The sequence below is a fragment of the Macaca thibetana genome, chromosome 9 (assembly GCF_024542745.1).
Source record: "Macaca thibetana thibetana isolate TM-01 chromosome 9, ASM2454274v1, whole genome shotgun sequence".
NCBI classification, from domain to species: domain Eukaryota; kingdom Metazoa; phylum Chordata; class Mammalia; order Primates; family Cercopithecidae; genus Macaca; species Macaca thibetana.
The window spans coordinates 97,654,982-97,681,530 of record NC_065586.1 but is presented as its reverse complement, the minus strand read 5'-3'; the positions used below and the strand labels follow the sequence as shown (position 1 = coordinate 97,681,530).

General features: G+C 50.0%; 3 protein-coding genes across 13 annotated transcripts in view; 2 read left to right on the top strand and 1 right to left on the bottom strand.

Annotated features, from left to right (window-relative positions):
* DPCD (deleted in primary ciliary dyskinesia homolog (mouse)) overlaps positions 1-21,388 on the bottom strand; it is a 23,046-nt gene extending 1,658 nt beyond the window's left edge. Inside the window, exons 1-4 of one of the 2 annotated variants that reach the window (XM_050805045.1) lie at positions 21,250-21,388; positions 13,014-13,094; positions 6,827-6,951; positions 6,356-6,489 (exon numbers count right to left, since the gene is read on the bottom strand). In XM_050805045.1, the coding sequence (XP_050661002.1) occupies positions 6,356-6,489; positions 6,827-6,951; positions 13,014-13,094; positions 21,250-21,313 (404 nt within the window). In that variant the 5' untranslated portion in view covers positions 21,314-21,388. The remainder of the gene's footprint in view (positions 1-6,355; positions 6,490-6,826; positions 6,952-13,013; positions 13,095-21,249) is intronic. The other variant, XM_050805046.1, reaches the window with a different exon arrangement.
* LOC126963091 (40S ribosomal protein S27-like) lies at positions 11,957-12,443 on the top strand. The gene has a single exon (XM_050805051.1). It carries the CDS (start codon positions 11,972-11,974, stop codon positions 12,386-12,388), a length of 417 nt encoding a protein of 138 aa, XP_050661008.1. The 5' UTR covers positions 11,957-11,971; the 3' UTR covers positions 12,389-12,443.
* POLL (DNA polymerase lambda) overlaps positions 21,374-26,549 on the top strand; it is a 21,263-nt gene continuing 16,087 nt past the window's right edge. For 3 of the 10 annotated variants that reach the window (XR_007728922.1, XM_050805002.1, XM_050804996.1), the window contains exons 1-6: positions 21,456-21,620; positions 22,241-22,398; positions 23,527-23,821; positions 24,205-24,367; positions 24,764-25,081; positions 26,012-26,185. Coding sequence is in view for 9 of the 10 variants with exons in the window: in XM_050805002.1 (XP_050660959.1) it covers positions 22,284-22,398; positions 23,527-23,821; positions 24,205-24,367; positions 24,764-25,081; positions 26,012-26,185 (1,065 nt within the window). In the remaining variant the exon portion in view is untranslated. The other 7 variants (XM_050805003.1, XM_050805001.1, XM_050804998.1 and 4 more) reach the window with 6 other exon arrangements.

Sequence of the window (26,549 nt, the reverse complement as noted above, 5' to 3'; positions counted from 1 at the left end):
CTCGGAGAGATGAAATGTGCCTTGTTTCACAGCCAGTTGTCAGTTGGGATGGAAGTCAAGATTAGAGTAAGATTCCTTGTCTTTGGTCTGATGCTTACTACACCAAAGCACAATGAATGGCCTTTTCATCTCTAGCAATATACCAATTTGGCATTTTCCTTGGTGGAAATGTGGCTTAGGATCTGGCCAGGGGCTGCCAGACCTGTCACTTGGGCAAGGCATCACTTTCTGCTGCAGAGGTTGTATGGGCTGTGAAGGGAAACACCTCAGGCAGGTACAAACAGACTCAAGTGAGAGGCCTGGGGAGGATGGGGCTTTTAGTACTTCAGAGGGGCCTGGTCCTTGTGGTGACAGCTACCCTGAGTCCACTTCAAAAGCCCCTATGCCCTGGGGCCTCAGAGAGTTGACATCAATGCAGCACTTCTGCCCCCGTCCTCCCTGCCCAAATCCCTCCGTTCAACAGAGACTCTGGGGCCCCTCTCCTCCCAGGTTCCCCACTCCCCACCAAGGTACTGGGACCCATGGCAGGAAAAGAATGTTTACTTAAAGGCTGACAGTTCAAAAGGAGTGGGGGCTGGGGGATCCTAATGGCACTGCAAGTTGCTTTATTTTCCAAAGCTCTGCCCCAGGGAAAGGCGATCCATCTGCCTGCAAACCGGGGATGGAATGCCTGCCTCATCCTCTTCCTAGCCAGCTCAGGCTGAGGGCTCTTCCTGGGGCCTTTGGTCTGGCCAGCAAAGGTGGCAGACACTGATAATAGGGGAGAGTCAAAGGTTAAACAGCAGAGATTAGATGAACACAAAGACTTGTTAGGAAGTGTTAACATCTTCCCTGCAAAGATACACAAAAAGCAGAACCAGGAGGGAAGCAGCCCAGCCGAACCATTCCCCCAGGCTGGGGCAGTGGGACCAGAAAACGAATCCCAGGGCTTGGCCACAACAGCAAGGACAGGATCAGAGGGAACTTAAGGTGCATAGCTTGCACCTGCTTTCCTTGAACTACTCCTACCTCCAGGCAAGAGGAATGAAGGCAGAGCACGTGGAGGCTCAGCTTGGTTTTGAGTCTGTTGTAATGGATTTAGTTTATCGGTTGAGGTTAAACAACTTCTTAGAAGCTCCTGACAGTCAGGCTCAAGGGAGTAGGGAGCATCTGCCTTTTCTCCTCCTGGGGCAGCCCACCCCCTTCTCACCCCCATTCCCCAGACATGGGTTTTTTTTCCATGATGGGTACTGTACTTGACTTTCTCACCAGCACCTGGACAACAGAGAGACCCACTGTGCTTCTGGAAGAGTCATAACGTTCAGCCTCAGACAGCTGTAGTAGGCAGCAGACATTTATTGGGCATCAACTGTGTCCCAGGCCTTGAGCTGTGAGCTGGGGATTTAAGGATGAAGAAGAGGGCGGGCATGGTGGCTCACGCCTGTAATCCCAGCATTTTCGGAGGCTGAGGTGGAAGGATCACTTGAGGCCAGGAGTTCAAGACCAGCCTGGGCAACATAGCGAGACCCTGTCTCTACAAAAAATTAAAAGAAAAAGATGAAGAAGAAACAAGGCCTCCAGATGCAGTGGCTCACTCCTGTAATCCCAGCTCTTTGGGAGGCCAAGGTGGGCAGATCACTTGAGGCCGGGAGTTCAAGACCAGCCTGGCCAACATGGTGAAACCCTGTCTCTACTAAAATACAAAACTTAGCCAGGTGTGGTGGCAGGCGCCTGTAGTCCCAGCTACTTGGGAGGCTGAGGCAGGAGAATCACTTGAACCCAGGGGGCGGAGGTTGCAGTGAGCAGAGATTGTGCCACTGCACTCCAGCCTGGGTGACAGAGCAAGACTCCATCTCAAAAAAAGAAACAAGGCCATATCCCTGCTGATCATACCTTGTTTTGTTTCTGCTAAAAGTTGAATCCTTACAGCAGGATAGTTCCTTGGCTTCCAGCAGATGCCCCGCTCTCCCCCATTCCTACCTCCCTTCACTGTTCTATCTCAGCCATACAATGAAAGATGATATTTAAAAAAGTTAATGCTTACTCTGTGCCAGGTTCTAAACACATTTAGTTGTCAAAACAACTCTCTCAGGTTGGTTACTTCTATTATCCACTTTTAAACAAAAGGAAACTGAGTCCCAGAAAAGTTAGATATCTTGCCCAACTCACAAAGCTGGTAAACAGAGAAGCCCGTATTAAAGTGAGAATCCCCCAAATCTCCTGACCCCTCCATGTCTCCACATTCTCACCGCAAAGTAATAGCCCACCATGGTCTAGATTATTTGCATTTGTCCAAGGATGGGGCAGATATTGGGGTGGGAGGTGGGGATGTTCAACCGTGAAACAGGTTGTCTCCCCTGGAATCTAAACACTCTGCGGGCCCCCTGGGTACTCTCTCCAACACATCAATGGCCTTGCTTTCTGAATGTCAAAAGTCTTCAAAAGACGTATGTTGAAGTAAAGGCTTGTCGCAGAACTCCTGGCCCTGCCCTGTGACCCTGGACAGGTCACTTAATTTCTGGGCCTCAGTTTCCACATTCCTTCTTCAAATAAAAGAGCTGCACTAGATGAACTTGAAGTCATTGTCAAAGGGCCCAGAACAGGCCAACTCTGTACCCTATCTTCTCCCTGTTCCACAGACAACAACACTTTGGCTGTTTCAGGAACGACCTACTGCCTCCCTCTCTACACTCTCTACTGTATCCCCTCCCCAATTCCAGCCCTTCTCCAATCCAAAAGGGCACCAGAGGCCAGGCCATCAGAGGGAGAGAGACTCTGGAGGCTGAAGGCAGGAGCAGGGCTGCTGTGGACAATCACTCAGGTCGTGCCTCACATACCTCGGAAGGGGTGCCATGCACACCTGCACACTGCCAGAGGGTCCAGAGAAGCCTCCAACCAGTCCGCCCTTAGAAAAGCAGCAGGCAAATCTTCTTAAACATCAAGGCGCTAGGCAAACTCGGCACCCCCACCCACAGCCACCCCCTGCTAGAGAGTCACAATCACACACACATACTAAAGGCTCTCAGCCCCACCAAAGAGCAGCCTGTTTAATCTAGAGTTTCTTAAACTTATTTGACCACAGAATCCTTTTTTCTAGTGAAGCCTATTAACACCTCCCACAGTGTTAGTATCACCAATGTCAAATCAGCCAAGCTCTCCTCAGATTCCAGTTTCCAAAGAACTGTTGAGGACCTGCTTCAGGCCAGCCATTGTTCTGGCCTGTACATATACGATTTCATCCAATTCCCCAAAATCTGTGAAGTAGCTCTGAGTGTTCTCTGATAGATGAGGAAACCTTGCCTACCTTCTACAGCTAATATGTGACACAGGCCAGATTTAACCCAACAACTTCTCACTCCTGCACCCTGGCTCATTCCACTTACAGCGGCCAACTTCCAGGCTGAGGCTAGGAGCCCTCTTTCTGCACAAACGTTATTATCAGGAATAGATGGTTCAACACTGGGATCCTAGAAGAGCACTTTTTTCCTTCCCTGATTCAGCCCTCACTAATATGTGAGGCCAAGGACATGATACACTAAAATCAATTCCTTCAAGTAAAGTCACCAACCCAGCTCTTCAGAGACAAGGCAAGTATGGGTAAAGAAACTCTGGCTTTGGTCAGTAACCACATTCCAGAATATTAGAACTGGGGCAGGTATGGAACCTCCCGGTGAAGGAAGAGGTCAAGTCAGAGAGAAATGCCATGATGTGGTGGAAAGTGCAGATGCCTGGGCATCAAGAGAGATGGTCACTAACTTTCCTTTCAGCAGGCTGGTTCATCATGCTGACTTTATATATACATTTATATAATCATCTATAACACAAGAATAAAAGTATGGATCCTGCCCACCTCCCGATAGCATGATGATCAGAAAACAGATTTTAAATGTACTGTATCCTTAAAAAGCTAAACACTGTGGAAGGGAGTAGCCACTGAGTTTTTGGCTTCTGGCCAGAGGCCACACTGGTCTGGGTGTGGTGGCTCATGCCTATAATCTCAGCACTTCAAGAGGCCAAGGTAGGAGGATCACTTGAGCCCAGGATTTTGAGAGCAGCTTGGGCAAAATGGAGAGACCCTCAACTCTACAAAAAAAAATTTTAAACTTAGCCAGGTGGGGTGGTATGCAACCATAGTCCCAGCTTCTCAGGAAGATGAGGCGGGAGGATCCCTTGAGCCCAGGAGTTCAAAGCTGCAGTGAGCTATGATTGTGTAAGAAGTGCACTCTAGCCTGGGCAATAGGGCAAGACTCCATCTCTTAAAACAAAACAAAACAAAACAAAAAAGAATGTCTATGCAGGCTATAACCCTTGATGAGAAATAAAGCTCTCCCTTCCAAATTAATTTTTTAAAAGGAATAGCCATTGAGTTCTATATAATTAATGGGAGTCAAGGTATAAAACACATTCCTCCAGGTAGAAGGTAAAAATGCCACTAAGTTCAGGAATGATCTGGCTAAGGGTTCAGCAGCCTCTAGGTAACCTCCCAAAGGAGAGACCTAAGAAGGACAGGGATGAGCCAGGCTGGGACACTGGACCAGAGGCTCAGTGTGGGTTCCAAAGTGGGCCCTGAAACACTCCTCTCTCCTCTATGGGAATCCAACCCTCAGCCCTGCCCCTCCAGGGGCATCACTCCCATCCCACCTGGACTCACCCATAATTTCAAAAATATCCAACAACCCCCACTTGCCTTGAGAGCTAGCGTGGGCCTCTAGTCACGGAGCTCCTGGCCAACAGCGCCACCTATGGCTGGATGTGCGCAGGAGATGGGACCCAGAGGATCTGCCCACAGATGAATTTTTTGGTGAGCTAGCTAGCTTCTCTTTCTTCACTCCCTGGTAATCACATTTCTGTCTGATATCTGTATTCGACAGTGACCTCTGGGGGACAAAAAAGAGGCAGCAGCCAGCTTCACAAAGTGCTGGGCTGCAGATTCAAGTGCTATCAGAAGCACTTTTGTTCCCAGTTTGGACCCAAGGCCTCTTCCACCAGGGAATGCTTGCTGAAGCATGGAGTTTGTTTTCCTACAGGCAATTTCTCTGTTGTCTGAAATTGCTAAATTCCACTTTAGGCAGTGACTCCTGTTAATGATGAGAACAATAACGGGAATAAACTGCCTCTTATCTGAGGGCTTCAAAGTGCTTTATAAACACAAACCCTTATTATTATGACTTGATATTTATAGACAAGGCCCACTGCAGGGGCTGCTGGCTGCATTTACAGCAATAATCCTGAAATTAATTCATCCATCTCCACCCTTTCCCCTGTCCTCTTAACCCTGCCAAAGCAATGGGATATGGGGGTCACAAGAGGATAGCAGCACCCAGGGCTGCAATGGGGGAGTCTGGGAGCTACCCTGCTTCCCTGTGGGCCTCGTGGGCCTGAGGGAGATGGAAGGGGAGACTGGCACCACATCACCTGAGGAGATGCACAAGGAGCTGGGTCCCCATTACTGCATGTAAAGCAGGAGATGGGTGGGGGCATCCCCATGAGGCATGTTGAATGGCTTCACAGCTTGCGGACGGGTAACTTGTAAAACCTCCCATCTCAATGCACAAATCTATTTTGTGGGAGTTGGCCCTAGACTGTATTCTCTCTAGCCCAGGTCAAGATTGACTCATTTCAGGGCCATTACCTTCGGGCCTCACATAGGGCATTTCTCTTCTCCTGTGATCAGTCAGGGCTTCAGAAACCTAAATGAGATCAATGCATTTCCAAAATGGAAATGCACTGTGGCCACCTTCTGTCCTTTCAACCCCTGCAGTTTGCCTCCCCTCTAAGGGACCACAAATGGAAGTTGAGTACCCCTTTTGAAGCATTATGCAAGAGATTTCCAAGCAGCCCAAGCATCTGCCCCACTGTCACTCAGTCTGGGGAGGGATTAGGTTTACTGCTGCCCAGTCTGCTTTAAACTGCTGTCAAGTACTGCTTTAAAGGACTGTCACTGCCACTTCAGACAGGTGTGCCTTCCAAGCTATGGCTCCCTGTCAGCTCTGACACTGATGTCACCAGGCCACCCTTAACAAGGACTGGATCCAGCCAGGAGACCAAGATCATAATAACCTTTCAGCAGAACCACCTGAGACCACAAGCTAATGGTCGTGTGATTTCCCTCATCATCTCATTCATTCAACAAATATTTACGGAGCTCCTGTCTATGCCAGGTACTATACTAGACACTCATTCAAGTTTCTCTTCCCTGATGGAGCTGATTACATTATTCAGGCTGGTCCTGCAGAGAGGAAGCCCTTCCAATACCTGGAAGCAGAAGGGCTTCCTCTCTGCAGGACCAGCCTGAATAATGATCCTAACCCCAGATCAAACCCCACCTACAGCGTGCTCATACACAAGCACACAGGGTGCCCTCCACGCTACTCACTTCTTGTTGGTTGTTTTGACAATGATGCAGCGCTCCTTCTGGTCCACACAGACACCGTAGACATCCTTAGGATAGGGGAGGTTTCGAATTCGCCACTGGAAACTCTTCTTGGTGTCCTTGCGCATGAAGATAGGCTACAGAAGGCAAATCCAACTCGAGGACTGTTCCTGGGGAAGGGAAGGCTCCACCCTCATCAGAGCTCTACCCCGGGGCATAAGACCCTCAGCTCTTCTCCACTGCTGCCCTCTGACACTACTATTGCTACAACACTCCAGGCCCTAAGCCCCCGCCCTGGGATGATCAAGCCAAAATGTCTGTATTCATTCAAACAAACATTTATAGATTGTTGTGTCCAGGTGGCACACTGGAGGTGAGGAGGTGAACAAGACATGGTCCCTGTCCTCAAGAGCCAGCAGCCCACAGCCCACCCCCACCTCAGCCCGTGCAAGACACCTGGACAGATGGACGTACATTGGCATTGCTTTCCTTGATGAGTTCAGGCCCCAGGTTTCCTGCTCCTAGGGGCGCTGGCTCTCCTACTTCAAGCTGCCACTGGCCCATGGCTCCCAGGGCACTTTTCACACGCCACTTTCTCACTGGGGAGAGAAGCAAGCATCAGGATGAGAGTGAAGAGAGGGTCTCTGCTCTTTTCTGTCGAATCACCGGCACCACACTAGGTAACCAGCACAAGATGAAAGTGGGAGTGTTGGGCCTTTACTCTTGGCTTTAATTTAAGGAGGGACCTCACAACTTCTGAAATTTCAGTAGAGCATTTCAACATTAGACAACCTGCAAAGCGCATCTCATGGGCGCTCAGGCAAAAGGAACTGGAATGAAGCTCTGAAAGGAGCCAAGTGGAGTCAAGAAACCCTCAGGTATGGCTTCAAGCAAAGAGAAGAAGTGAAAATTAGGAAAAGGGTTGTTTCTGGTAATGGAGAAAATCTGGATCCCAAAAAGGAGTTGAGGCACATTTTTTCCCTCAAAAACATGCAGAGGAAAAAAGAAGAGGGTGAAAGCTGTTGGGCAGGTCTGTATCATGATTCAGAAAGTCCAAATATAGAAATTCACTCATTTCAGGTACACCTTGCTTTAAAAAACAAAACAAAAACAAAAAAACGCCCCAAAGCTGCATTTAAACAAAATTGTAGGCACATGCCATATTTTAAATGCACTGTTTATAAAAGATCTAATGAGAATTTTTTGTAAAAGGGAGTCCTTTTAGAATGCAAATAACCATCTCTATTTTACCTTAACAACCCAGATGCTTGCATAAGATTTTAAGGTGCATATATTATGAAAATTATAAATCAAGAAACTAGTTGAATGGACAGTACCTGAAAACCCCTGCTGAGATTTTCATTTTCAGGAACCATGCAGTCCATCACTGCAGGGGGATCTTTTCTGAGCTGTGACCTCCCATCCTCCAGTTCCTTTCCCTTCCTGCTGCATTTGGAATCTGGGGGCTGCCTGCTATGGTATCCTCCAGCCTGAGGAGCCCAGTTGGTGCTAAAGACCAGCAGCCTCTGTAGCTGTTTAAGGAGCTAAACAACTCAAAAAGTGCATAGTACTCGGTTATAGTTGTTTCTGTTTGTGTCTTCTTCCAGGTAGGAGTTGATAGCCACAGTCAGGTTCTCAGCACTAGGCAGGCCAGCTGTTTACTTTAGACCTTTGGAGCAGCTGTGTCAAATCCAAATGCCCTTATCGCTATAAGTAAGGCACACAACCTGAACACAAAAGTGTGCTGTAAAATTAGAATTTTCCCTTGGATATGTGCTTTTATAAGGTCTGCTGCATTCTGCAGTGTGATTTTATTACCTCTTAGGGCCAAAAATTCTCCCTAGAAACACATTTCCAAGTTTATAATGAAAATTAATAAGGAAGAGTAAAACTTGGAAATATGCTTTATAGGCAACTTTTTTTTCCCCCACAAATACTTCTCTCTTAAGTGAATGGACTGTGACCAGGAGTATATCCCAATCTATTCAGTGTTAATACCTCTCTTCACTGGAAGCAGCCTTCTGGGGGCCTCTGTCACAGTCACGAACTCAGAAGTGACAAATGCCTCTGAGCAGCAGCTTATTGTGAAAAGATCCATGTACCCTACTCTATACTACAGGAAAGATCACTCTCAGATTCTTGCTCAGACTAAGTATAAAATGCTGTGTGTAGAATAAGGCAGGAAATTACTTTTTTTCTCAGGCATATTGACAATGGTATGGGGACAGCTCACATTGGACGGCAGTGTCAGAACCACATAAACACTTGGGACCATTTAGTGTAAGGGCAAACAAGCACCCTTAGACTCCAATGGTGCCACTTTATAATAGAACACAACCATCACAGATTTTAAAGGTGGAAGTTCCTTTAGAAAGCATCTACTCCAATGTCTGTACTTTTAAAATGAAAAATAGCATTTCTTCCCTGACTGCTCTCTTTCAACCCCTGCCACTACTCTCCAGGAAACAGAGTATGAAGAATTACTGAGGCTCAAGGAGACAATCTTACAAATGCCACAGCTAAACTCCGGGCCTCGTAACTCCAAATTCAGAATTTGAATTATTAATAAAACTTTATTCTGAAAGTGTTCAATAAGCATATGTAATATTTTGAAAGGTTTCTGTTTTTTTTTTTCAAGTAGCTCAATTAATTTTTTTATATTTGGCCTTTAAAGGGTAAGCTTTGATTATCTGAAAAAGTAAAATATGAGGACTACCTCACTACCTGGGGCTGGATAAGTGAGGTGCCCCGTTAAGTCATGAGCCTTGCTAAATTGGGTGTCCTAATGCACAATACAGCACCAGGGTGGCCTGGAGGGACGATAACCACCCCAGGATTTTCTGTGCACTCTTTTACTCCAAGAAATTTTGAGTTTTACACAGAAAACTTCCCAAGAAGTACTCAAAGAAGGAAGAAAGTCAGCTGCTGGTTTCCTTACTTCTGACATTAAAAACCACTCAGGGAACTTGACACCTCCGGCTGCTTCACCTTTATTTTTTGTTTAAACATCCTGAGAATTAAATTCTTTGTTAGAATGCAGAAGAAAGTCTCCTTTTCCATTCCCTCTAGAGATAAGACCCAATAAAAGATTTTGTTGAAGTACTCCTTATTTTTCCCATGCACAAGTGCACATGTGCAAACGCACATGTAAAAATGCACACTTTGTCTTGTCTTTCTTGTCCGTCTTTGTTCCTGAACTCAAGGACGGCTCCTGTGGCAACAGAAGACTGTTTCCACCTGCTGTCACTCTGATTTGATTATATGTTAAACCCAAACTGGTGTGTGTGGGGCAGCTTCCTGGGCCGCTGTCATATCTTCCCAGCTGAGCCCCAGCCAGACCCTGGAAAGGAGACTTTCCACCCTGGTGAAGGGTCTGATGGGGAATATATAAAGGTGGTGGTGCCTGGGGGCTTTTTCCTAAGTCAGCAGGAAGCAGGCTGATGTCCCAGACTGCTGAAAGGAGGCCCCATATTTCAGGTGGGCTGGAAAGTAGACGTCCTAAAGGCCTCTTTCCCCAAAGCTCCAAGCCCTGGCCCACTTCCAATGTGGATAATTACATTCCCCTTCCCTAAATACTCCCTGCAGCTTAAACTGGATGCAGGATTCTTCTTTTCTGCCCTAAAACACTGCAACATTGCTATGTGGCTATTAAACAGCTGCCATGTCCCATCCCAGAGGAGGCCGAAGGGAATCGAGTGGGTCATTTATAAAGCCAGTGAAGTGCTTGGGGATGAAAGTGCTCAATATCCTCCAAATGCAGCCTCGGGTGGTTAGGCTGGCGGTCAAATACCAAAGCAGATTAAGTCGGTAATCCGAATGTAATCGCTGGGGGACGGCCTGCCCTTCAGCCTCAGCCCCCTTGGACATGCTGTGTTCTTCTCAGGCTGGTTTGATGTTCCGATCATTGTTATGGGGCCTTCAGTTTTTTCCTCTATGAATACATGCAGCAATCATTGTGGGGGGTGGGAATGAATAGCACTGAGAGGGTAGGAAAAAAAATAGGACACTAACATGCTTATTAACACCAACTGGAGGAACTCTGTCCCAGACTGACGCACACCTATTGGCAATTCTTCGTCTGTAAATTACTTTGAGTTTTTCTAACAGAAAACCGGTTTGGCTAATTTTCAAATTTGTATACTTAGCTAGAAAAATGGAAACTATTCCTATTTATTGCCACAAAAACCATGTCCCTATTTTGCTTCATAGAATGCACAAGCAAAAGCCAGCTCAAGCCCTGGGATTATTTATACTTAAAAATTAATAATGAATAGTATTTTGCCAGGGCAGCTGGGGTGGTGGGCAGGAAGAAGAGTAAGAAAAAGATCTGCTGTTCTAGAGCTGGGCCCAGTGGCTCCAGTGAGGTCCTCCTGTCTGCTCATCAGTCCACACTCAGGCCTTTCTGGGCAAAGAAAAACATAGTAAGAAGAAAAGAAAGTTGGATTTAAGTATTCTCAACTCCCAGCACTATGTTGTTGAGGACTAAAGCCTGGACTCTTAATTGGACAGAACTAGGCTTAAATCCTGGCTTAGAAACTAGCTACATAATTCTCAACAAGGTGCTTAACCTCTTTGAGCTTCCATTTTTTCCAAATGTAAAATGGAGACAAGAGTATCTACCTCATAGGGCTTTAATGAGGATGAGTAAATGAGGTAATTCACATAGAGCACTTAGCATGGTGCCCAGTAAGAGTCATGATATTAATATCATTATTAGGTCAACTTTAGCCAAACAGTGTTCTCCTGTGAACAGTCTTCTCCTCCATTTCCGCTTTTAAGAAAGAGGAGTTTGGAAGCCACGGTCTATTCCCCACCTGCCACCAGGAGAAGTGACAGGTTAATGTGGGATATCGGGGCACATGGTGCTACAAATGAAGAAACCTGGACTTGTTTTTAATTTCAGTTTCATGTCCAAGCACAACAAAGACACCGGGTTTTATTTGTTTGTTTTTACAGCCGCAGCAGCTATAGCTGTTTTATTTGCTCTGTGTGGAGGAGTAGAGAAGTGGCATGGGGGGCTGGGAGTGAGGAGCTGTGGCTAGTCTCTGGCCTGGTTATGGTGGTGGCTAGTCCACGTGACCTCTGCTTTCATAAGTTCTCCCCTGTTAGGCATTCCAAGGCTGTCATCCCCTGGGAGCACTATAAATTACAATGCATTGTGAGGATATTACTACTGTATTGGTTTCCACCGAATCAGTGTCATATGCTAAACACATCAAGATTTTTAATAGCACCAGACTAAACCAATTGGGACTGGAGCCCAAGCAGCTCATAATAAGGAGGGATCAACACTTCACTGTGTGACTGAACATGCGCAGGACAAACATTTTAAGACTGGAGACTGAGGGAATGCAAGCCAGTGTAATCCACGTTGTCGGTTCTAGACATTTATGAGCTGTCAGAAAAAGGGAAAAAGAAATTCCCTCACCAATACTACCTGTCGATCAGGCCCAGGAAGAAATTAAAGCCAAGAATAATGACAGGAAAATAAACCAGCCCGTGATTCCATCATTGGTCTTAGCATTTCAGATGGAACTTAATAAAGAGACCAACTCCCACTGCTGACAGCCTTGGGCCCTGGGTCAAAGAGCCAGCCACCTAGCTCTGGGAAGCTGGTTAATGCTGATGTGCACACCTGGGAACACAGTGGACAAATCGAATAATTCCCAGAAATCTGAGCTGGAGCCGCTACCCATGAGCCTGTTCTTAGAGGAAAGGCGCTGCAGGAATGAAAGTGACCACACTGCTTTTCTGGCGGTGACGACCTGCCCACACGAGAACATACCTCTCGCAAAGGATCTCCTTCATCCCTCCCCGGAAGAGGAGAAGAGGAAACACAAGAAGAAATGCCTGATGCAAAGCCCCAATTCCTACTTCATGGATGTGAAATGCCCAGGATGCTATAAAGTCAACACGGTCTTTAGCCATGCACAAACGGTAGTTTTGTGTGTTGGCTGCTCCACTGTCCTCTGCCAGCCTACAGGAGGAAAAGCAAGGCTTACAGAAGGATGTTCCTTTAGGAGGAAGCAGCACTAAAAGCACTCTGAATCAAGATGAGTGGGAAACCACCTCAATAAACACATTTTGGATATTTAAAAAAAAAAAAAAAAAAAAAAGTGACCACGCTGCAAAATCACTGTTTTGACCCTCTTGGACTGAGATGTTCTTCAAGATGAGGACCATATTTTACAGTGTTGCCTTTGAGGCAAGCTCAGAAGCTCTGCCTCTGATACTCGCTTGCTCCTGGTGTGGCTTCAGAAAACAAACAAACAAACAAACAAATAAAAACAAAAAAAAAAAAAACAAGGAAAAACAAATTGTGGTGAAAGTCTGCCCTTATCCCTCCTAAACATACAAGGCTGACTTCCAATACCACCTCCTCTGTAAAGTTTTTTCCCAACTGTTTCTCTACATCTTAGAATTACTCTCTCATTTGTCTGGGGCGAAGGGTAGGGATGAATTTTACTGGTCAAAAGGACTTGCACTCCACTTTCGGTGCCCAGATTATTCGCAGGAACATTGTTGTCTCGAGGGCTTCAGTCTCTCCCAGCTTCTACATTTGATCTGGGCTCCTGCCTCAAGCCTAAGGCTAGGAGTGGTCACTGTGCTTAGGTCAGCACCAAGTATTCCTAAAGGCCCACTGGGAGCCTCTGTCACTCACCAAGTAGTTCACTCGTCTTCTCGTCATATTCTTCAGCCATTTCCTTGCCATCAGGGAATAAATAGTGCACCTTCCTTCTCCCTGTGCACAAAACAGAGAGCGCCTTACCTCAAAGCCTCCCCTTGCCCTGTCCCTTGCAGATCAAGGGGCCTATCTGGGAAACAGCACCAGCCTTGGGAGTACTGAGGAACCCAGCCAGGGCCTCCCCAAACTCCTTGCCAACCATCACCCACCATTACTTTAAAACATGTCCTGAGACTCTCTCCCTTTCTGAAGCTTTCCTTGAACATGTCTTTGCTGTTTCCTCTACCAGCAACAGCTCCATACTTTTTCCTATCTATGGAACTCTTCTTTGCCCTTCAAAATCCAGCTCAAATGTCACTTCCACTGGGAAGTCTTCCTCCACTATCACCTCCAGCCACCTTGGTAGGATTAATCACGTCCTCATGTGTGCCTCCCTAATGTTTTACTCATATCCATAGTGGAGCGTTTACTACATACCATGATACTTTTAAAAAGCATTTGTCTTCCCGTGAATGACAACATATTTATCTCTCTCTCCCCACTTCCTAAAACCAAGCCTATGTGTTCAGGACATTGAATTAGGTTTCCTGCCAAGCACTCCCTCTAGCCATGCCAGTGCCCTGCCTTCTTCACATCTCCAGGCCATTCCTATCACACAGTAACACAACGCTAAGTCCTCATGCATTTTCTTCATGGCACTTACTTTGGTTATGATTTTACATCTATTTATGTGACTCTCTGATTATTGCCTCTCTTCTACTAGATAGGAGGGGTTTCATCCCCATGCTATGGTTTCCTAAAGACCAAGTGTGGCTCCTGGCATATACTAGGAGCTGAACTAAATACTGATTGAAAGGATGAATAAACATTGATGCACTATCCACTGAAAGAATAGAAGAAACTAAGGGAGGCCGGGTGCAGTGGCTCACACCTGTAATCCCAGCACTTTGGGAGGCCGAGGCTGGCAGATCACAAGGTCAGGAGTTCAAGACCAGCCTGGCTAACATGGTGAAACCCCATCTCTACTAAAAATACAAATAAGTTAGCTGGGCGTGGTGGCGGGTGCCTGTAGTCCCAGCCACTCAGGAGGCTGAGGCAGGAGAATTGCTTGAACCTGAGAGGCTGAGGTTTCAGTGAGCTGAGATTGCACCACTGCACTCCATCCAGCCTGGGCAACAGAGTGAGACTCTCTTTAAAAAAAAAAAAAAGAAGAAGAAGAAGAAAAAGAAACTAAGGGAGTCTCCTAGCCCAATTCCTCTACCCATGGAGCATTTGCTTAAAAGTGGCTATGTAAGGCCGGGCGCGGTGGCTCAAGCCTGTAATCCCAGCACTTTGGGAGGCTGAGACGGGCGGATCACGAGGTCAGGAGATCGAGACCATCCTGGCTAACACGGTGAAACCCCGTCTCTACTAAAAAATACAAAAAACTAGCCGGGCGACGTGGCGGGCGCCTGTAGTCCCAGCTACTCGGGAGGCTGAGGCAGGAGAATGGCGTGAACCCGGGAGGCGGAGCTTGCAGTGAGCTGAGATCCGGCCACTGCACTCCAGCCTGGGCGACAGAGCGAGACTCCACCTCGGAAAAAAAAAAAAAAAAGTGGCTATGTAATTTCCCCTTTCTTTTTATAGGTAGGGAAGTAGATACAGGCAGACCCCTCAGTAAAACTAGTAACAGAGCACTAACATCCAGTAGACAAGTACCCTATGTATGCTTAATGAATAAGAGCCCCAAGGTGCCTTTTTCCTGTCCAATTCACTTCTCTGGTATACAGTTCCCTTGAGCCATTCCTAATCGGTATTCTGCGTAAACTCACCCCTAAATTTGCAGGGCCTCTAGCAGAGCCCTAGGTTATACCACCCTTAATCATTTGGATGGCTCACAAGCATTAGAAAGGGCTCTCCTGTCAGGAGCTTGATCCAAGGTACTGCCTGGGAAGAGCTGAGGGGGTCTTGCCTGACCATCTTCTCCCCTTGGCATCTAGCCTTGAGTCCAGACAGGATGCAGTGCTTACGAAATCCACCAGGCATTTCACATGTCTTAACAAATTTAATTCTCACAATAATCCTATGTGTCTTCATTACCTGTATTTCATAGATGAGGAAAACTGAGGGCCTTTTTTTTTTTTTTAACAGAGTCTCGCTCTGTCGCCAGGCTGGAATGCAGTGGCGCAATCTCAGCTCACTGCAACCTCTGCCTCCTGGGTTTAAGCAATTCTCCTGCCTCAGCCTCCCAAGTAGCTAGGACTACAGGTGCATGCCACCACACCAGTTAATTTTTGTATTTTTAATAGAGAGGGGGTTTCACCATTTTGGCCAGGATGGTTTCAATCTTCTGAACTCGTGATCCACCCACCTCGGCCTCCCAAAGTGCTGGGATTACAGGCGTGAGCCACCACGCCCGGCCAACTGAGGCTTTTTTTTAGAGAGTCTCGCTCTATTGCCGAGGCTGGAGTGCAGTGGTGTGATCTCGGCTCACTGCAACCTCTGCCTCCTGGGCTCAAGTGATCCTCTACCTCAGCCACCACCATGCCCAGCTAATTTTAAAATTTTTTTGTAGAGATGGGGTCTTACTATGTTACCCAGGCTGATCTCAAACTCCTGAGCTCAAGCGATCCTCCTGCCTTGGCCTCTCAAAGTGTTGGGAATACAGGAATGAGCCACCACACGCAGCCCTTAACTTTGTTTAAAGTGGGTTTTCCCAAACAAGTGTTTTTGTTTAAGAGTGTCTGCCGATGTTCCCTAGGCTGGAGTGCAGTGGCTATTCACAGGCATGATTATAGCATACTACAGCTTCAAACTTCTGGCCTCAAGCAATCTTCCTGCCTCAGTTTCCCTAGTAGCTGGGATTACAGGTGCCCAACACAGGTGTTTAGTTTTTATAAAGTCAACTATATATTTTCTTTCTTTGTGGTTACTGCCTTAGAAGTTGCGCTCAGAGTATCCTCCCTTACTCAATGATTATGCGATACTTATCTATACTTTGTTTTAATAGTATATTTATTCTAGAAATAAATGTATATATAAATTATTAAGTATATTAGTATATTTTTGTAAAAAAAAATAACTGTGAGTGTATGCATGGAATAATATAGAAGTTTATGTATAAAAATATAAATTATGGGCTGGGCGTGGTGGCTCACGCCTGTAATCTCAGCCCTTTGGGAAGCCAAGGCAGGCCAATCACCTGAGGTCAGGAGTTCAAGAACAGCCTGGTTAACATGGTGAAACCCCGTCTCTACTAAAAATACAAAAAAAATTAGCCAAGTGTGGTGGCGGGCACCTATAATCCCAGCTACTCAGGAGGCTGAGATAGGAGAATCCCTTGAACCCAGGAGGCAAAGGTTGCAGTGAGCTGAGATTGCGCCATTACACTCCAGTTTGGGCAACAAGAGTGAAACTCATCTCAAAAAACAAAACAAAAAAAACACTAAATTATGATTATCTGGGTAGTAATATTATATGTGACTTATTTTATTTTTCATATTTCCACAATGAATTATTTCTTTAAAAAATCAAAAGGACATTGAATTCTCATTATCCAACTCAAGATATCAATAGCCATGATTCTTGGTGGAGGGGAGTAACCCTCCCCCACTCCCATATCCCTCCTACACACCCAGGGGTAAATCTGCAGGTTTGATAAGGCAAACCACATATGCAATACTGAATTGTTTTTCAGTTTGGGGATAGGGTAGAATCTAACATCATTTTGTGATGCTACTAACAAAAGAACTTAACAAAATCCTGGCTGATAAAATATTTGTTTAAACACTACTGTGACCAAAAAGAGTGAAAGCAGGGACTGGAGTGGATCTTTGTATACTCATGTTCAGAGCAGCATTATTCACAATACCCAAAAGTTGGAAGCAACCCAGGTATCCATTAACAGATGAATGAATCAACAGAATGCAGTATAGACATACAATGGGATATCACTCAGCCTTAAAAAGGAGCAAAACTTTGACACATGCTACAATATCCATACCTCTGTGCCTACCTCTTCCAGGCACAGCCCTTGGTCCTTGCTGTATCTCCCCTAAAAACACGGGGAACATTTAGAGGTTTACTTTACAAATGATATTACAGCCAGAAAGGACCTCAGACGTAACAATCGTAGCCCATCCACTTCATTTTACAGATGAGGAAAGTGAGATCCAAACAAGGGGCCGACTAGAGAGCCTGTGGTGAATTAACGGCACAGCTGGAAGCATCCAACTGTGGCAACATGGGGGGGGGGGGGGGGGGGGGGGGGGGGGGGGGGGGGGGGGGGGGGGGGGGGGGGGGGGGGGGGGGGGGGGGGGGGGGGGGGGGGGGGGGGGGGGGGGGGGGGGGGGGGGGGGGGGGGGGGGGGGGGGGGGGGGGGGGGGGGGGGGGGGGGGGGGGGGGGGGGGGGGGGGGGGGGGGGGGGGGGGGGGGGGGGGGGGGGGGGGGGGGGGGGGGGGGGGGGGGGGGGGGGGGGGGGGGGGGGGGGGGGGGGGGGGGGGGGGGGGGGGGGGGGGGGGGGGGGGGGGGGGGGGGGGGGGGGGGGGGGGGGGGGGGGGGGGGGGGGGGGGGGGGGGGGGGGGGGGGGGGGGGGGGGGGGGGGGGGGGGGGGGGGGGGGGGGGGGGGGGGGGGGGGGGGGGGGGGGGGGGGGGGGGGGGGGGGGGGGGGGGGGGGGGGGGGGGGGGGGGGGGGGGGGGGGGGGGGGGGGGGGGGGGGGGGGGGGGGGGGGGGGGGGGGGGGGGGGGGGGGGGGGGGGGGGGGGGGGGGGGGGGGGGGGGGGGGGGGGGGGGGGGGGGGGGGGGGGGGGGGGGGGGGGGGGGGGGGGGGGGGGGGGGGGGGGGGGGGGGGGGGGGGGGGGGGGGGGGGGGGGGGGGGGGGGGGGGGGGGGGGGGGGGGGGGGGGGGGGGGGGGGGGGGGGGGGGGGGGGGGGGGGGGGGGGGGGGGGGGGGGGGGGGGGGGGGGGGGGGGGGGGGGGGGGGGGGGGGGGGGGGGGGGGGGGGGGGGGGGGGGGGGGGGGGGGGGGGGGGGGGGGGGGGGGGGGGGGGGGGGGGGGGGGGGGGGGGGGGGGGGGGGGGGGGGGGGGGGGGGGGGGGGGGGGGGGGGGGGGGGGGGGGGGGGGGGGGGGGGGGGGGGGGGGGGGGGGGGGGGGGGGGGGGGGGGGGGGGGGGGGGGGGGGGGGGGGGGGGGGGGGGGGGGGGGGGGGGGGGGGGGGGGGGGGGGGGGGGGGGGGGGGGGGGGGGGGGGGGGGGGGGGGGGGGGGGGGGGGGGGGGGGGGGGGGGGGGGGGGGGGGGGGGGGGGGGGGGGGGGGGGGGGGGGGGGGGGGGGGGGGGGGGGGGGGGGGGGGGGGGGGGGGGGGGGGGGGGGGGGGGGGGGGGGGGGGGGGGGGGGGGGGGGGGGGGGGGGGGGGGGGGGGGGGGGGGGGGGGGGGGGGGGGGGGGGGGGGGGGGGGGGGGGGGGGGGGGGGGGGGGGGGGGGGGGGGGGGGGGGGGGGGGGGGGGGGGGGGGGGGGGGGGGGGGGGGGGGGGGGGGGGGGGGGGGGGGGGGGGGGGGGGGGGGGGGGGGGGGGGGGGGGGGGGGGGGGGGGGGGGGGGGGGGGGGGGGGGGGGGGGGGGGGGGGGGGGGGGGGGGGGGGGGGGGGGGGGGGGGGGGGGGGGGGGGGGGGCATGAACCTTGAAGCATTACGCTAAGTGAAATATGCCAGTTACAAAAAGATAAATATTGTATGATTCCACTTAGATGAGGTTCTTAGAGCAGTCAAATTCATAGAGACGGAAAGTCAAATGGTGGTTGCCAGGGGATGGGAGGAGGAGGGAATGAGGAGTTGGCGTTTGATGGGTACAGAATTTCACTTGAGCTGAGTGTAGTGGCACATGCCTGTAGTCCCAGCTATTCAAGAGGCTGAGGTGGGAGGATTACATGAGCCTAGGAGTTCAAGGCTGCAGTGAGCTATGATCGTACTACTGTACCCCACAGCCTGGGTGACAGAGCAAGACCCTGTCTCCAAAAAGAAAAAAATTTCCGTTGAGAAAGATTAAAAAGTTCTGAAGATGGTGGTAATAGTTGCACAACAATGTGAATGCACTTAATGCCACAGAACTGTACACTTAAAAATGATTAAAATGCTAAATTCTGTGATGTATTTATTACCACAATAAAAACAGAAAACCACTGTCCTATGAGAAAATGTCCTAAATATTTAGCAAGGCATAAGAAATCTATCACAATATGTCCCAATTTATCTGTAACCTCTCTTCATTTTCCACAACATCCCCTTATTGCTGCTTGAGAAAAGGGACCTTTTTATTCTCCCTTCTATCCTGGCATGTAGCATAGTACCTGACATAGTTACAGGTGGTTTGTTCTGACTGGGTGACTGCTTTAACATTACTAAACGTTTTGTTACTCCCCTAGTAATCAGGCACGTACCTTCACACCTTTACATATGGGCCCTTATATGTGAGTCGTTCTTCCTTGGATAGCTATCCCCTCTTCTTCACTCAGCAAACACCTATTTTAATTCTTTTTTTTTCCTGTTTTTTTTTTTTTTTTTTTTTTTTTTGAGACAGGGTCTCGCTGTGTCGCCCAAGCTGGAGTGCAGTGGCATGATCTCGGCTCACTGCTGCGTCTACCTCCCTGGCTCAAGTGCTCCTCTGGCCTCAGCCACAAGGTAGCTGGGACTACGGGGCATGTACCGTGATGCCCGGCTAATTTTTGTCTTTTGTTTGTTTGTTTGTTTGTTTTTTGTCTGAGACAGAGTCTTACTCACTTGTCACCCAGGCTGGAATGCAGTGGTGCAATCTCAGTGCACTGTAACCTCCGTCTCCCGGGTTCAAGCGATTCTCCTGCCTCAGCTTCCAGAGTAGCTGGAATTACAGGTGCACACCACCATGCCTGGCTAATTTTTTTGCATTTTTAGTAGACATGGGGTTTCATCATCTTGGCTAGGCTGGTCTCGAACTCCTGGCCTCAAAGGATCCGCCCACCTCAGCCTCCCAAAGTGCTGGGATTACAGGCATGAACCACCACACCCGGCCATAATTTTTGTATTTTTTGAAGAGATGAGGTTTGGCCATGTTGCCCAAGCTGGTCTCGAACTCCTGAGCTCAAACGATCCACCCGCCTCAGCCTCCCAGAGTGCTGGAATTACCGGCGTGAGCCACTGTGCCTGGCCTTATTAATTCTTCAGGACCCAGAAACATCATCACTTCTGTTGGGTCTTCTTCCAAAGACATGTCGCTTACACCTTCACTCTTTCCTACCATTTTATACAAGACTACAACCTCTATTTAACACATCTTATTACTTAAATACATGTTTTTGCCAACCAGTCTAAGTCCTGTGACAACATATCTTTTTCTTTCTGTTCTCGTTTAGAGCTTGGCACATAGTAAAAGCCTCCCTAAATGTTGCACGAACGAGTAAATGATTTTAATTTCCACAAACTCCAGGCTTCCCTGATTGGCCTCTGCCTGTGAATGTGAATCACCAGCTATTATCTTGAAAGTCTCAGGAACTTCAGACACAATTCATCCTGGTTACCCAGTGGGTCCAGAAAGGACCCAAGTGCACAGGGGGCTGACATCGGCCAATCCTAGGGTGAGGAAAAGTTAGATATCCATGCCCCTGTGCCCACTTCTTCCAGGCACAGCCCTTGGTCCTTGCTCTAGCTCCCCTTAAGACACAGAAAACATTTAGAGGTTCACTTAACAAAAATATTACAGCTGGAAAGGACCTCAGAGATAACAACGGTAGTCCATCCACTTAATTTTACAGATGAGGAAAGTGAGGCCCAAACAAGTAAAGGTGCCGACTGGAGAGCCCGTGGTGAATTAATGGCACAGTCGGAACTAGAGCCCAGGCCTCTCTCCTCTCTAAAGTCTAAAACATTCTTGGATTTCAGTTTCCTCTTCTGTAAAACGGGGTGGAAAATTAGCCTCTCAGGACAGTGGTGAGGAGCAAATGAGATAAGGAATGTAAAAGAAATTACTATATTAGCAACAGAACTCAGAGCGGGGCGAGATGGTGTAGAGGAATTTAAGGGGTGTCCGGAGACATGTGTTCTGGTCATGTCATCTCTGTGAGCCTCAGTCTCCTCATCCGCAAATGCAGGACCTGGCCCGGCTGACCACCGAGACCCTTCCAGCTCTGCCGACCCAGGCCCTGAGGCCCTTCCCGGAGGGCCGGACCCTGGGGGAAAAAAACGAAGGAGCTCGCGGGGACCCTCGAGTTACCGTCCTGCAGCAGTGCAGTCTTCTGGGCTGTCCGCAGACTCTCCAACCAGCCCGTCACCGCCATCTTTCCTCTGCTAAGCAGCCCGCCCGGCCGCTGCCATGGCAACCGTTCCACTGAAGGTCACTTCCGGCTGACTCGGAAGCTATTCTGGGCATTTGCCCTCCTTCCCCCCCTTCGTCCGTTCTCATTGGCTCTCCTGGTAAGTGGCCTACTCCTGCCCACCCTCGGGTGACCAACTTGGCCAGTTGTCGACCGCACCCGGGGACTGACTCTGGCGGTTGGAGAGAGACTCTTGGCGCCGGGGTTGGGCACTCCAACTCTCTTCTAGCCCCGAGCTGGGATTCCCTGGCCTGCGCCAGCTGCGTACAGGGCGAGTACACCACACCTGCCCGGGTCTTCACCCCCAGCTGCGAGACTCCTCCATTCCCGGAGGGCTCCCCACACCTGCTGCTGCCGTGCCCCATCTCCCCGCAGCTGCGGCGCTGAGCATCCCCATGTCGAGAGGCTGAGACCAGGGCAGGTGCAGGGCGTTCCCACTCACCCGCGAAAGTCCGCCTCCTCAGGTTTTCCTCTGCAAGTCTGTGTTGGAGGTAGAAAAAGAGTATGTGGAGTTTATGTGCAGGTCCTCCCCAGTCTCCGCTCCATCCCCTAAAGCTCCATTTCCTAGCCCAGCATCCCATTTTGGTAAAGCCCTTCAAAGTGGGCCGCAGCAGGAGGGCTGTGCTGAATCTTTAGAGCAACCCCTTTGAGGAATGGGTATAGTTTCCTACTCCTCAAAATTACCCCCGATGGCTCCAGCCTTCCCCTCATTTCCCCTAATACTCCAACTTTGAAAGACTGGGGAGTGTGAAGCTAGGCTAAAAAGCTAGTTTAACGGGGTTTGAAGAGATCCCCCCCAACCTCCCGCTTCCCCAAACTGGGCTGCTACCCCCTACCTCCATAGGCAAAGGGGTTGGAGATCCTTAATTCTGTATTTCCACCTGACAGCAGCCCTGACCAACCCTCCAACAGGCTGGGATGCAGCCGTACTTCAATGGATCCCAGGGGTATCTTGAAGGCGTTTCCCAAACGGAAGAAAATTCATGCTGATGCATCATCAAAAGTACTTGCAAAGATTCCCAGGAAGGAAGAGGGAGAAGAAGCAGAAGGTGAGATGACCCACTCTCAGAACCCTCATGCGCTTGAACCCTCAGCCTTCATGTGCTTCAGCCCTATGTTGTTCATGTCCAGAATCAGATATTGGAGCTGACTCTGCCTGTCCATGGACTGCAGGTCTGTTTGTATCTGCCTTGTACTAAGCTTGGTCCTGGGTCTTGGACAGGCCATTTGCTGTGTTATCTTCTTTTCTACCTGAACACCCCTATCAATTGGAAAAGACTCCCTGGACCCTCAGGGAATGACCAGTATAATTTTTGCCCTGGGGGACTGGGACAGAAACCCCCCTCCATTACCCAGGATTGTTGTTAGTTGTTTTGCAGCCAAATTGATAAATAAATAGCAGAGGCTTTGGAGGCAGGGTTGTCGGGTCTGTCAGAGTGTAAGGGCAAGAAATGTGCATTGTTGAAAGAATAAATGATAAAGGATTCAAAGTATGGAGAGAGGCTGGGCACGGTGGCTCATGCCTGTAATCCCAGCACTTTGGGAGGCCAAGGCAGGCAGATCACCTGTGCTCAGGAGTTCGAGACCAGCCTGGGCAATGTGGCGAAACCCCGTCTCTACCAAAAATACAAAAAATTAGCCAGGCATGGTGGCACATGCCTGTAATCCCAGCTACTTGGGAGGCTGAGGCATGAGAATCGCTTGAGCCCGGGAGATGGAGGTTGCAGTGAGCCAAGATGACGCCACTGTACTCCAGCCTGGGCAACAGAGTGAGACTGTCTCCAAACAAACGAAAAAAAAGACTGTCTCCAAACAAACAAACGAAAAAAACAAAACAAAAACAAAAACAAAGTAAGAAGGGAGGAGGCATTCATTCAGCAGATATTTACAGGTTACTTACAATGTGCCAGACACTTCTAGGTTGCACCAAGGAACAGGACGTATAAAAATCCTTGTCCCTTACTTTCAAGTACTGGCCTGTGAGAAAATTTGCTGTATATAGAAGGAAACCTGCCTGGATGGAAGACAAATGCTTATTTTCAGGGTAGGGGACTGTGAACACGTCATTCAGATCATGTTAGAAGTTGTATTCAGATCATGTTAGAAGTTGTGGCCAGGGGGTGGCAGATAAAAATTAAAAAGTTATGACAGTAGTCATCTGGATGTTCCTTCCCCAGAGTGGCTGAGCTCCCTTCGGGCCCATGTTGTGCGCACTGGCATTGGACGAGCCCGGGCAGAACTCTTTGAGAAGCAGATTGTTCAGCATGGTGGCCAGTTATGCCCTGTCCAGGGCCCAGGTGTCACTCACATTGTGGTGGATGAAGGCATGGACTATGAGCGAGCCCTCCGCCTTCTCAGACTACCCCGGCTGCCCCCGGGTGCTCAGCTGGTGAAGTCAGCCTGGCTGAGCTTGTGCCTTCAGGAGAGGAGGCTGGTGGATGTAGCTGGATTCAGCATCTTCATCCCCAGTAGGTGGGCTGATCCCAGTCTTTTTTTCCAATGTTTTCTAGTAGCATCTTGAGCTCTCTTCTTGAATTATTAAAAATAACTATCATTAATTTAAAAATTAGCCAGGCATGGTGGTATATGCCTGTAGTCCCAGCTATAAGAGGGTTAGGTGGGAGGATTGATTGAGCCAGGGAGGCTGAGGCTGCAGTGAGCCTTGATCATACCACTGTACTCCAGCCTGGGTGATAGAGCAAGACCCTGTCTCAAGAGAAACTCCAAAAACCTCAAAAAACTCATTTTCTTAATTGGACACACTGGGAAACCAAGTATTTCAGAATACATTAGGACTGGGGACAGAAACAGGGTGAGACCTTTGGTGTCTTAACCTCCCATCACCATCCCCACAGGTACTTGGACCAGTCACAGCCCAGCAAGGCAGAGCAGGATGCTTCTCTTCCTCCTGGCACCCATGAGGCCCTGCTTCAGACAGCGCTTCCTCCTCCTCCTTCTCCCACCAGGCCTGTATCTCCTCCCCAAAAGACAAAAGAGGCACCAAACACCCAAGCCCAGGTCAGGAGCCTTCCATCCCTCAGAGCTCCCTTCCCCTAGGAAGCAGATCACAGAAATGGGGAGGGCCTGATGACTGTTCAGAAAGTCCCAGTCCCCGGAGAGAGGAGGACCCCATTGTGAAGCCATATAGCTCTTCCCAACACTCATCACTCCTGCATTCATCTAGGCCGTATCTAACACATACCACTGGGGATCCTAGGGGTAGGCACTGCGGTGAGCCAAAGGGAATGTGGCCCCACACCCGAGGTGATCCAAGTCTGATGCAGAAGGCCCCACCTCATTCTTAGGTCTGACTAGAAGACCCTCCCCCTGCACAAAGAAGATGACCCCCACCTTTAAGGATCCCTTCTCCTGGAGGACAGGAATTTATTGTTTTCTTTTCTTCTCTACCCCAAGCCCATCTCTGATGATGAAGCCAGCGATGGGGAAGAAACCCAGGTTAGCGCAGCTGATCTGGAAGCCCTCATCAGTGGCCACTACCCCGCCTCCCTTGAGGGAGATTGTGATCCTAGCCCAGCCCCTGTGGTCCTGGATAAGTGGGTCTGTGCACAGCCCTCAAGCCAGAAGGCGACCAACCACAACCTCCATATCACAGAGAAGCTGGAAGTTCTGGCCAAAGCCTACAGTGTTCAGGGAGACAAGTGGAGGGCCCTGGGCTATGCCAAGGCCATCAATGCTCTCAAGAGCTTCCATAAGCCTGTCACCTCGTACCAGGTACCCAGGGGCTAGGGTGGGAAGAGGGGTCTTTACTAGCCAGCAGTTAGTGAAGGCGCTGTCAGTCACCAGTGCGGTTCAGGTACAGTGGTGAAGATTTTATGGGGTCTAGGACTTGCACAAAAGAAAAAAAAGGAAAATTGATGAAAGCAGATTGGCAAAATCTTGATAGTTGTTGAAGCTGGGAGATGGGTACTTGGGGGTTTGTTATACTGATCTTTCTACTTTTGAATTTTTTAACATAATTAGAAGTTTTTTATTTGTAATTTTGTTTATTTATTTATTTATTTAGTAGAGATGGTGTTTCGCAATGTTACACAGGCTGGTCTCGAACTCCTGGGCTCAAGCAATCCACCCTTGGCTCAGCCCTGCAAAGTGCTGGGATTACAGACATGAGCCCCTGTGCCCGGCCTAAAAAGTTGTTTAAAAAAAGTTTAGACTCTGAAGCCTAACAGACCAGGGTTTGAACTCTGGTTCCTGTCATTCACTAACTGTGTGACTCCAGACAAGTTACTTAAACTCTCAAAGCATCAGTTTTCTCATTAGTAAAAAGGGGCTACCATTAAGTGAAATGGTCCCTGTAGCACGGGACCTGACATACAATAAGCCCTCAGTAAATGTTAGCTCTTGCTGTTGGAATGATGATGATGGTGATGGTGGTGGTGGTGGTGACTAATATCATCATTATTTTCTACTTCTTATTGCTGGTCTCCATCCTTCTGGGAACCAAAAGACAAATTACCCAGCCCTCATTCTATCCAAAATTCTCATCTTCAACTACACCCAAGCTTTACATAGCCACACAGTTGCCAAGCAGCCAGCGGGGGCTTTTACGCCAGCATCTGCTAGAGGAGTCAGCTTCCTTTCCACTGGCTCTACCACTTCCATCTCTTCACTCTTCTTTCTTGCCTCTGCCTCCTCCTCCTCTAGGAGGCCTGCAGTATCCCTGGGATTGGGAAGCGGATGGCTGAGAAAATCATAGAGATCCTGGAGAGCGGGCATCTGCGAAAGCTGGACCATATCAGTGAGAGTGTGCCTGTCTTGGAGCTCTTCTCCAACATCTGGGGAGCTGGGACCAAGACTGCCCAGATGTGGTACCAACAGGTCACACCCTGGCTTAGCCCCTACTTCAGTTTTGCTGTCTCAGAGTTCCTGCCCCAGAGTTCCCTACCCTGTGTTTTGATGGAAATGCACCCACAGTATAGGGAGACCATTTTTCAAGGGGACCAGGACTCATATAGACCCCTCAGCTCCCAGAACAGCCTTGTTGCTTGGTATCCTTAAGAAGGAGTAGACCGGGGCAAGAAGTATGTTTCTCTGTCTCCCCAGACCAGCAAGGGCCTTCCTGAGGAGGCCAGGCCTTGACACTGCATGTCTAGAGCAGTGGTTCCCAATCCTGGCTCTGCCCACAATCACCAGGGCAGCTTGGTAAGGATGAAGATGACAAGGCCCATCCTCAGACTGATGG